Here is a 12,595-nt window from a genome sequence, read left to right as displayed (position 1 = left end):
GGCAGCCAGTCCAGTTGGAATTCTGTGATATCCACTTCTTGTTTGTACAGATCCTCTAGATAGTACGCGACTACCTCTGGAGGGTCGACCTTGGAGAATAGGTAGAATCCATTTGGAATCTACCTCTGATCTTTAAGTGCTTCCTAGGAGGTGTCGAGTGTTGGTTTGACCCTCACTTGATCAATGATTCCCATGCTCTTCAGATTGCGAGCGTTCAGAGGTCTACCAGTATCTATCATAACGTCTTTCATGAGTCTGAGCTGAATCAGATGGTCCACGAGGCCACTTTCAATCAGCACATCAGAGATCAGTCTCCCCAGAGGGATGTAGTTTCTTGTCTTCATATTGTTTATGGTATCTTTCACGGAGTCTCTGAGATACTTGAATAGAAGTGCAGGAAGGTAGAGCTTCAAACCCTTGTGAATGCAGTAGAGGATGCATTTCTGGTCTGTGTTGATGTAGTATGAGGAGTTAGAGGCTGGACGGTGATGGATGATGCCTAAGATGATCTTCAGCCATACCCGGAGGTTCTGATGCAGTTCCTTGTTCTTGGAATGCTTGCCTTCAGCATTCTGTTGGAATATTGTAGGGTTTATCTCCTGGGACAAATACTTTGCCTTAGGGTTGATGTTGTATATGCGTCTTCCTCCAGTCTTCTCCATGTTCAGAAGAGAGGCAATCGATTTCTCTGTGATAACTATCTTGACTCCCTGAACATAGGAGATAATGTAGTGATCATCAGAGTCAGTGAATCGCCATAACTCCTTCACCAGATTCGTGTATACTGGGCCATAGAGGCGTTGAAAATAATTTTCCCACCCTTGCTTCTTCAGTTCATCCGTGAGGTCGACGCCATTTCTCTTCATGTTGTCAAAATCCACCAAGGTTTCACAAAGAACTTCCAGTTTGTCAAACGAAGTTGCAAAATGAATGTGAGGCTCACGATCAAGAATGTGAGGTTCTTTGTAGATGGGAGTGGAAACGACGCCAGTGACTGCAGGGTTTTGTTGACTGGAATTTGGGGCTTGCTCAGTTGAGTTCATCTATTGAGAGAGGTTGTACACTGACTGTTGCTGAGAATCCATGAAGAATGTTGAAGATAAGATTAATGTTGAAGAACTTTAGTAAGAACTGCAGAAAGGCCTTTGAGAGAGGAGAGAACTGAGAGAGAGGGTTAGGTGAGTTCGCGAGTGTAAAAGTGTGCAATTGTAAAATATGAAAAGTATATATACCCAAATTAGGGCGCATGCAAAACGACACATAAGTGAGAGTTTAACAGATATCACATAAACCAAGTACGCACGCTAGATATGAGAATGATTACATTTCATAAATGATGTCTAATCCCAAAATCAGCACACTGCTCGAGGAGATATCAAGAGTCTGTTTCTTGATTACTGCTAGACAGCTGTCTAGAATTTCCAAGGTCAGACGCATGATGTTCCACGTGTTACTTTATTTGATCTTTAGGAATACCAAAGGGTTGGTTCCTGGAGATTTCTAACTCAGATGACATCTAACTGTAGTAGCATCAGAGTCAGATGCAGAATCCAACTATTTATGTTAGAGTCTTATTTTGCAATCTCAGAGGCACATTTCATTCTGGACAATTTTGAATGTTTAAATTTTTTAAGATGAAAGAGAATCAATCTTCAGCAAGGGGTTTGATAAAAATATCAGCCCATTGATGGTCTGTATCAATAAATTTTAATGTTATTACTCCTTTCTGAACATAGTCTCTAATGAAATGATGTTTTATTTCTATGTGCTTAGCTCTGGAGTGCAAAATAGAATTCTTACTTAAACAGATGGCAGCAGTATTGTCATAGAAGATAGGAATGTTACTCTCAGAAATTTGAAGATCTTCTAGTTGACTCTTCATCCAGAGCATCTGAGTAGTGCATCGTGATGCTGGAATATATTCTGCTTCTACAGTGGACATAACTATGGTTGATTGCCTTTTGCTGGCCCAGGATATCAGATTCTTTCCCAGGAGCTGACAGTTCCCAGATGTATTTTTACGTTCCATTCTGTCCCCTGCATAATCTACATCACAGTAACCAGAAAGTCTATACTCTGATGTTTTCTCATACATCAGGCCCATGTTAGGGGTTCCTTTCAGATACCTGAGTATTATTTTAACAGCTGTTAAATAAGATTCTCTAGGATCTGATTGGAATTTGGCACATAGACAAACACTAAACAGAATATCAGGATGAGTAGCAGTCAGATAGAGAAGAGAGCCTATCAAACCACGATAGAGCTTCTGACAAACCTTTTGGCTAATTTCTTCTTTTTCCAGAATGCAAGTTGGATGCATAGGTGTCTTAGCAGGTTTTCATTCCGCCATTTCGAATTTCTTCAGAATGTCTTTAATGTATTTACTTTGATGAACATAGGTGGCTTCTGAAGCTTGATTGATTTGAATTCCTAGAAAGAACTTTAGTTTTTGCATTAAGCTCATTTCAAATTCTGCCTGCATTAGCTCATAGAATTCTTGACATACAGAAGGGTTAGCTGAACCAAAAATAATGTCATCAACATATATCTGGCATATCATGAGGTCATTACTAATGTTTTTACAGAAGAGTGTAGAGTCAACTTTTCCTCTAATGAAGTTATGTTCCAGAAGAAAATTGCTTAGTCTTTCATACCAAGCTTTGGGAGCTTGCTTTAAACTGTACAATGATTTCTTAAGTTTAAAGACATGTTCTGGACAATTTGAGTTTTCAAAACCTGGAGGTTGATTGACATACATTTTTTCTGTTATATAACCATTAAGAAATGCACTTTTGACATCCATTTGATATAGTTCAATTGAATGATTTACAACAAAAGAAACAAGTAAGCGAATAGATTCTAACCTGGCGACTGGGGCAAAGGTTTCGTTGTAGTCAATGCCTTCTTGTTGACTGTACCCTTTTGCCACCAGTCGAGATTTATTTCTGATAACTTCACCTTTTTCATTTAGTTTGTTTCTGAACACCCATCTGGTTCCAATAATGTGAGTGCCTTTGGGCTTAGGAACAAGATCCCAGACGTCATTCTTTGAGAATTGATCTAGCTCTTCTTGTATGGCTAGAACCCAGTCATCGTCTTGAAGTGCCTCATCACAGGAAGTAGGCTCAATCAGAGATACTAGTCCTAGAGGAATTTCTTCAGGTACCTTGAATGTTGACCTAGTTCGGATAGGTTCATCCTTGTTTCCCAGAATCAAATCTTCAGAGATGTTGGGGCGACTTTTTGATTTCTTTTGGACCGCTAGGGCTTTAGTTCCATCTGGACTTTGTTTATCAGATACTTTTAGTGCTTTGATCTTTTCATCAGAACCTGCAAGAGTAATCTCCAGATCTGCAAGTTTCTCAACTAGCTTTGACTTTTCAGGGTCAAGCTTATCATCAAATCTAACATGAATTGATTCTTCCACAATTTTGGTTTTTGTGTTGTATACTCTGTAGCCTTTAGAGCGTCCTGAGTATCTTAACATAATACCTTTTTGTGCTTTTGAATCAAACTTGTTCAGATGTTCTTTGGTATCCATCTGGACTTTGTTTATCAGATACTTTTAGTGCTTTGATCTTTTCATCAGAACCTGCAAGAGTAATCTCCAGATCTGCAAGTTTCTCAACTAGCTTTGACTTTTCAGGGTCAAGCTTATCATCAAATCTAACATGAATTGATTCTTCCATAATTTTGGTTTTTGTGTTGTATACTCTGTAGCCTTTAGAGCGTCCTGAGTATCTTAACATAATACCTTTTTGTGCTTTTGAATCAAACTTGTTCAGATGTTCTTTGGTATTCAGAATAAAGCAAGAGCATCAAAAAGGATGAAAATAAGAAATGTTGAGTTTTCTTCCCTTACACAGTTCAAAGGGAGTCTTCTCCAGAATAGGTCTTATAGAGATTCTATTATGAATATAACACGCTGTATTTAATGCTTCAGCCCAAAAGTGCTTAGCCACATTTGTTTCATTGATCATGGTTCTGGCCATCTCTTGGAGTGTCCTATTCTTCCTTTCTACAACTCCATTTTGTTGTGGAGTTCTAGGACAGCAGAAATCATGGGATATTCCATTAGAATCAAATAGTTCCTCAAAAAATTTATTTTCAAATTCTCTACCATGACCACTTCTGACTCTGATGATTTTAGAGTCAAATTCGTTTTGCACTTTGGAACAGAAGCTAGTGAATACAGAGTGAGACTCACTCTTGTGCTTTAGGAAATTTACCCATGTCCAACAACTAAAATCATCAACAATAACTAGTCCATATTTCTTTCCATTGGCTGATGCTGTTTTAACAGGACCAAACAGATCAATGTGAAGAAGTTCCAGAGGCTTAGAGGTAGAAACAATATTTTTCTTTTTAAAAGATGATTTAGAAAGTTTTCCTTTCTGACATGCTTCACATAGAGCATCTGAAGAAAACTTCAGCTTGGGTAGACCTTTGACTAACTCGAGTTTATTTAGCTGAGATGGTTTTCTCATGCTAATGTGGCCCAAGCGTCTATGCCATACCCATTGCTCTTCGTGAAGAAACATCAGACATTTTACATTTTGTTCTTTTAAGTCTGAAAGATTTATTTTGTAAATATTGTTTTTCCTCTTGCCAGTGAATAGGACTGTTCCATTATTCTGATTAATTGCTTTACATGTTTTTTGATTAAAGATTACATCATAGCCGTTATCACTTAATTGACTTATTGATAACAGATTATGCATTAATCCTTCTACATAGAGAACATCAGATATAGAGGGGGTAGTTCCATTACCAATAGTTTCAGAGCCTCTGATCCTTCCTTTCTGATTTCCTCCGAACCCTACGAAGCCAGCATCTTTAAGTTCCAGGCTTTTGAACATATACTTTCTTCCCGTCATGTGTCGTGAGAATCCAGAGTCCAGGTACCATGACTGGTGTCTTAACTCTGCTGCATAATATATCTGCAACATAAACAATCTTATCCTTTGGTACCCAGAATCTTTTGGGTCCTTTATGATTAGTTTTCCCAGAGTTTCTTAAAACTTTGGGTTTTCTGGCATTATCAAAGCGTTGTGCTTGTGTATGTGTGTAGTGATAAGAAAACAGAGATTTAGGTTTGTCATTAGTGGAAGATTTATCTTCACTAGGTTCATACCCAATTCCTCTTCTATTATTCTGACTAACCCCATAAATCATGGATGCCATTCTGCTTCTCTCTGTCCCATTCTTCAGAAACTTTTGAAAAGATTTTTCATATTCATAAATTACTGTGTTTGAAGTTTGTGGAGCTTGAGATAACACTTCTTCAAGTTTTAAACATTGTTTATTTGTGGAATCTCTTTCTAATGTCAAAATTCGATTTTCATCTTTTAGATCTGAAACTATTATCTCAAGTTTACCACATTCTTCGGTGGTTTCTTCAAGAACCTCTTTTATAACTTTAAATTTTTGTTTAAGTTTCTGATATGAGTTTAGAGTTTCAGAAAGGCATGATTCGAGGTCAGAGCGAGAAAAATCAGAAAATACCTCTTCGGATTCAGATTCTCCATCTGATGTATTCCTGGAGGTGGTAGCCATGAGTGCAACATTTGCCTGTTCATCAGAGTCTGGTTCTGAGGAATCAGATTCACTATCATCCCAGGTGGCCATGAGTCCCTTTTTGGTTCTGAAGGAACTTTTCTTGAAGTTTTATCTTCTAGAGCTTTATTTCTTCAACTTGGGACATTCGTTTCTGTAATGATCTGTTTCCTTACATTCATAACATGTTATATCTTTGTTAGATTTACCTATGGAAGTTGATTCTGATCGATCTCCCTTGGGTCTTGGTCTTCTGAAGTTATTATTCTTTTTTCTCCAGAGTTGTTTTACTCTTCTGGTTAAAAGGGATAATTCTTCTTCGTCGTCAGAGTCTTCCTTTTCAGAGTCACCAATGTCTTCTTCTTCAGCCTAGAAGGCTTTGTTTCTATCTGGTTTGCGTCTTTCGGATCTGGACTTAAGTGCTACAAATTTGATCTTCTTTTGAGGTTCATCTTCCTCCAGTTCTATCTCGTGGCTTTTGAGTGAACTGACGAGTTCCTCAAGAATGATATTGTTTAGATTTTTTTGATAGCTTTAAAGTTGTGACCATAGGTCTCCGTTTCTTTGGCAAGCTTCTAACAATCTTTTTGACATGATCCGCAGTTGTATATCCTTTATCTAGCACTTTGAGTCCTGCAATTAAAGTTTGAAATCTAGAAAACATTACCTCTACAGCTTCATCGTCCTCCATTTTGAAGGCTTCATATTTCTGGATTAAAGCCAAAGCCTTTGTTTCTTTGACTTGAGAATTTCCTTCGTGAGTCATCCTTAGGGAGTCAAGTATTTATTTAGCTGTTTCCCTGTTGGTGATCTTTTCATATTCATTGTAGGAAATGGCATTGAGTAGTATCGTTTTGGCTTTGTGATGGTTCTTAAATTCACGCTTCTGATCATCTGACATTTTGCTTATGGGAATTTCAACTCCAACGTCTATCACAGGTGGTGTGTAGCCAATTGTGACAATATCCCAGAGATCAGTGTCGTAGCCCGGAAAGAAACTTTCAATTCTGTCTTTCCAATAATCAAATTTCTCTCCATCAAAGATTGAAGGTTTAACATTGTAACTATCTCTTTCATTGGTGTTGGCCATAGTTTTTCTCACGCTGGATCTCTCTACACTGTTAAGTGTTTGATTAGAAAATCAATAACAGAGCCGAAGCTCTGATACCAACTGAAGGTTGAGAAAAACAAGAAAGGGGGGTTGAATTGTTTTGGAAATATAAGCTTTTTCAGAATTCAAAACACACCGAATTTTATATTGGTTCGCTTGAAATTCAAAGCTACTCCAGTCCACCCAGCCAATGTGATTTCGCCTTCAAAAAGGACTTAATCCACTAATCTTGAAATATTACACAACCAATCGTCTAAGAGGATAATCTCTTAGCCCTCTCAAGTATTCAGACTGCGCAGAGTCACTTGAGGAAATAGTTTAAACAAAAGTAAATTGTAATGTAAAGTGCTTCTAACAACAAGCAAGTATTACAAAAAAATGAGAGCAAAAGCTTTTCACGTAAGAGCAGCAGCTCGTGAAAAAGAAGAGAGAGAGAGTGACTGATATTTCTCTGTGTGTCAGGTGTGTGTCTCTAGAGAAGTAATCCATCCTTTATATTGTACTTGTGAAGGACCGTTGGAGTGATGAAAAAATCTTGGTCATTGAAGAATAATTAATGTCATTACTTATATTGTTTCTTTCTAAAACCATTTTGTCCGCCTCTTTAATCTTTTCTTTAAATAATTTCTTTCCATAATGAGATTCTTTTCGGTTAAGCGTTCTGGACTAGTGAATCTGCATCAGAATCTTGATGTACCAGAGTTAGTCTTCAGAGGATGATTAAGTGTGACTTCATCAGAGCTTCTCAATGCTCTAGACTTCTTAAGTATCAGAGTCTAAACCCAGTAGTCTTATTGGAGCTTCTGACTTCTTGCTGTTGCGCTGGTATCTGCGTTGATCAAAATCAGAACCTTCTGGATGTATTCCTTTCTGAGTGGCATCTGATCATCTAATACTTTGTATCTGATGTGATTTTGTATCTGATGTATGGTCAGAATCCTGCGTAAATGTCAGAGTCCTGCACACAAAGAAAAATCTCGTTAGAGTACCATTTTCGGTTTCATCCTTTGTTATCATCAAAATCTTATATATATATATATATATATATATATATATATATATATATATATATATATTCTAGAACCAACTTTGTTCTTACAACATCTACTTGGATGGATATTGTCTACTCTTCCATTGTTTCTGCTTTTGCTAAAGCATGTGGTCTTGACGTGGCTTTTATGGAAGTTGACACGTCTTCCGATTGCAGAATCCAGAGTCCTTTTGAGGATGAAATAATATGTGACAAGTATGGAGTTTGTGCCATTCCTTTCTATGAATGAGCTTTTTCCACCATGGGAATTCTTCTCACCTTCATTTTTTTAGGTAGAGGTTCTGAAACATTTGACTATGGCTCCTTTACAACTCCATTTTACATGATGGGCATACTTGAAAGTATACCCGTATTAGTGTGAGTATTTGAATGGACATCCTAATGTGGTCTTTTTCTTTCTTCTCTTCAGATGTTGTCGTGACCCAACGATCTAGACGAGGGGTAGAGGATTGATTTACCTGGAGTCAACTATTCATGGATTTGGGCCTCATTCGGATCTGTAGCCCTTTGAGGATTGATTCTTTTTGGTAAACCCCGCCAACCCTGAAGATTATATTGTAGTTTGTGACATTAGAGACACAATGGATGGAAGATGTACTGATATGTTCTCCATGTATTGGACTGAGGGTCACTTTCTGTCGGGGAACTATCTGTACATATATAATGAAAATGATCTTATAGATAAGGCTCACTACCAGAAGGTTCGGTTAAATAAGTTTATCAACAATTTGGGATACGTACGAGTAGGTGTTCCAATAGAGGAGGTCAAAAATAAATGCTTAAAGCGCCTTATTGAAGTCTGATTATTAATAAGAGTCCGCTCCTTGGAAGAGAGAAAAACCATCTTTGGTAAGCTTTGGTACCTTCAGGTCTTTTGATATTTTTAATTTGCATATCCCTAATGTATTTTCTTTACCCATAACATGTATCCAGGTTATATGGATAATGAAGTGAATATTTAGCTTCTAAGGTGGGGAGTACGGTTGGTCGGGAGTGACGTTGCTGGAGAGGCCTTGCTGACTTTACCGAAGGTCGCAAGCCTGACCACCCTCTCCTTATTGACAAGGTCTGGTTCTCGTTCTATTGAGGATTCCCAACCTCCTCATTTGTATGAGGACTACTCTTATTTAGCTAACGTGCCTTGTAACACCCCAATTTTTGAATTTATTTTATTTTATTGAGTCAATATATACTTATATAATTCATTGGTGTCATATATGTATTTTTGTAGGATTATTTGAGGTGGGATAGAATTTATACTATTATTCATCATTTTTGGTTAATTAAAATAAAATAGAAATAATAGAAGGATATAGAGAAAAATAAGAAATATGAGTTAAGAGGTAAAAATAGGTATAATGAGATAGGTGGTAGGGCATGTGTGAGAAACCAAAAGATGAGGGGATATTTAAAATTTATAAAATATAAATTAGGTTTTAATTTTACAAGAAAAATAGGTTTTAATTTTTTGAACAGAACGTGAAAGCTGTGAAAGTAGGATTTTGGAGAAGCAAGTGCAAATCTAGGATTCTAAAGAGAAGATTCAGAATTTTTCTGCAGTATTCAGGTAAGGGGGGGGGAGATTATTCTTCAATGGGTGTATTTTTCTTAAAGGATATGGAGGGATCTTAACACTCTTCCTCCATTGTTGAGGATTTTGAATCAATGGGATGGTTGTGTATACCTCTCTAGATTATCATGCTTTGATTCTTTTTTATGCAGTATTACATGTAGAAATTCGTATGCAATTGTATGAGAAAATTTGAATTGGTGTTGTTTATGTTTTTGTCTTTGATGATGATGAATATATAGTTAAATTTGCATGATAAATTGGTGTTGACCAGTTTTGGGTCATCGACTCGATTTTCGAGTTGTTCCCGATGGCGATGACTGTTTATTGTTGTTGTTGGCTACTGTTTAGTGAGTTGAGTCAATGTGTTATGATGAAATAAAATATCAGTGATGTATTTTTATATGTTAATATGGTGTTGCATTATTGTGAGCCATGTGGTTTGAATAAGAACTATTGGTGATGATTTTTATATTACATTGTGGTGGCATTTTCATGCATTATGTATATCATAGATATGGATTGGTGATGAGACTAAATCAGTAATATAACTCTAATGTCCAAATATTAGTGATAGGATTGTTGAATAACATAGCACTGACATCCAATTGGTGAGTATAGGGTGGTACCACATGCATTTGGTGATGAGGTGATGAGTGCATTACATATACATCTGCACTTATGATTGGTAATGATTGTGAGTGTTATATAAAAAAATGTTGATGATTGATGAGGGTAGTGGATCACATAAATGAGTTGAAGTTTTGTGTGTACTTTCCTTTATTACTTTATACTCCGTTAACATTTGTGAACATATTCTCACTCCTGCTTGTTATGTTGTGGTGTTCTATACTCCTTTAAAGTACATATAATCAGGTAGAGGAGTAGTTGATGTTTGAGATGAAGGATGAAATTGAGGCCTCTTCGTTACCTTATTGCTTTAGAGTCTTTTAGTTTTGGAGTCGTTATGATTCATAACACCGTGGACGAGTTGTTTACTACATGTTATGTTTCTCAGAGATGTTTTCTATTTTCATTATCTTTTTGGTGTGGAGACTTTTTATGATTAAATGCTTTTTTTTATTCCGCTGCTTTAATAAAAGTTATGTTTTGTTGGATAAGATGCTTGGTGAAGCATGTGTAGTAATCTAATTGAGAATTTATTTGAATTCTTTTATAATTAAACAATAGGGGTTTTAGGGTGTTACATAGTTGGTATCAGGGCAGGTCGGTACATTCGGCCTAGGTTGTGAACTAGTTGTTACCCTTGTGTGCAACATGTGCGTGAACATTATCGATGCATGTTTCATTTATTGCTCTTTGCTTTACTGTTTACGGTTGGTTAATTTGAACTTGGCTGGTTGTTTAGAAAGAAATGGATGGTAGGAAAAATCGTGTGATTGTTGATGATTTGGAAGAAATGGATAATGTGATGGCACAAGCAAATGAAGCTTTGCATGTGAATTAGAATCATACCACCGACACTGATGGATTCTGTGGGATGGGAATGTTTCAGAGGAACAATTTGCCTACTTTCAAGGAAAGGTATGATCCTGAGGGTGCTCAAACTTGGCTTCAAGATATTGAGAATACCTTCAGGGTTATGGAGTGCTCTTATGCATATAAGGTGTTGTTTGGGACTCATATGCTAGTTGGAAAAGTAGAATATTGGTGGGCGAATACCTGTTAGAGGATGGAAGATGCTAATGCTGAGATTACTTGGACGGTGTTCAAGAATGAGTTTCTAGAGAAGTACTTTTCGACTGATGTTTGCAGCAAGAAAGAGAATGAGTTCTTGCAGCTGAAACAAGGAAGTATGACTGTTGCTGATTATGCGGTTAAGTTTGAAGAGTTAGTGAGATTTTGTCCCCATTATAATGGTCTGGAAGCTGAAGGGTCGAAGTGTGTGAAGTTTGAGAGTGTCTTGTGTATTGAGATCAAGCAATTCATTAGTTATCAGGAGATCCGTCGATTCTCAGTGCTGGTGAATAAGTGTAGAATCTATGATAAAGATAGTAGGGTTAGATCTGCTCACTACAAAAGTGCTAGTAAGAATAAAGATGGGAATCAGTTTTATGGTAAACCTTATGTGGCTCAAGCTGATAAGGGAAAATAGAAGTTCCATCATAAGGCTTCATGTGGGAAAGAGCTAAGTAATGGAGGCACTCCTTCTCCTCTTAGATGTTTCACATGTGAAGGTGTAGGTCATTGTGCTGCTTTATGCAAGAGCACATGCTTGAAGTGTTTCAAGTGTGGGAAACATGGTCACCGTTCTACTGAGTGCAAGAGTAATGTTCCAACTTGTTATAATTATGGTGAACCTGGTCATATTAGAACCCGGTGTCATAAACTAAGGAAGGCGCTGGCTGTCGCACAAGATAATTGTAGAGTTTTTGCACTGAGTGGTGTGGATGTCTTGATATTCGATAATTTTATTTGAGGTACGTGTTTTACTAAGGGTGTTTCTCTAATTACTATGATTGATACTGGTAAAATTCATTCATTTGTATCTCTTTATTGCGTCAATAAGTTGAATCTTGAAGTGTCTCTTATGATTGGAATTATGGTTATTGATACCCCAACAAATGGTTTAGTGACTACTTCTTTGGTGTGTTTGAATTACCCTTTGTCCATTTATGGTAAAGACTTTGGAGTTGATTTAATTTGTTTGCCTTTGAGTCAACTCAATGTGATTTTGGGCATGACCTGAATAGAGTTCAACCGTGTTTATATAAACTAATTTGACAAGACTAAGTCGTTTCCCGAACCTTAAGAGAGTACATATTCGAGATTCATGTTTGATTGTCAGGTTGTGATATCTTTCAGGGAGGATGATCAATTGCTCGCGATGTTCGCTTCCTTGAGAGTGGAGAGTGATGTTGTGGCTACTGCTATTCATGTGGTGTGTGAGTTTCCTGATGTTTTTCCTGAGGATATTTGTGACTTGCCACCGAAGCAAGAATTTAGGTTCATCATAGATTCAGTACCTAGTACTAGACCTATATTGACGGAACCATATAGAATATATGCATTAGAGTTGAGTAAGATGGAGAATCAATTAGAAGAGTTATTATATAATAAACTTTTTAGACCTATTGTGTCATTGTGGGGAGCGTTGGTGTTGCTGGTTAAAAAGAGAGATTATATGTTAATTACCAACATTTGAATAAGGTTACGATTAAGAATAATTATCTTGTTCATAGGACTGGTGACCTTATGGATCAGTTGGTTGGAGATTATGTGTTTAGCAAGATTGATTTGAGACCGGGTTATCATCAATTTTGAGTAAAGTTAAAAGATATTCCGA

General features: G+C 37.0%; 1 protein-coding gene across 1 annotated transcript; it reads left to right on the top strand.

Annotated features, from left to right (window-relative positions):
- The first annotated feature begins 10,981 nt into the window (after positions 1–10,981).
- LOC127095870 (uncharacterized) lies at positions 10,982–11,404 on the top strand. Its single transcript, XM_051034502.1, has one exon. The coding sequence runs from the start codon at positions 10,982–10,984 to the stop codon at positions 11,402–11,404; it is 423 nt and encodes a 140-aa protein (XP_050890459.1).
- Positions 11,405–12,595: the final 1,191 nt, after the last annotated feature.

Source organism: Lathyrus oleraceus, chromosome 6 (genome assembly GCF_024323335.1).
Source record: "Lathyrus oleraceus cultivar Zhongwan6 chromosome 6, CAAS_Psat_ZW6_1.0, whole genome shotgun sequence".
In the NCBI taxonomy this organism is placed as follows: Eukaryota; Viridiplantae; Streptophyta; class Magnoliopsida; order Fabales; family Fabaceae; genus Lathyrus; species Lathyrus oleraceus.
The sequence above is the reverse complement of the archived record's forward strand: the minus strand, read 5'-3'. Positions and strand labels throughout refer to the sequence as shown.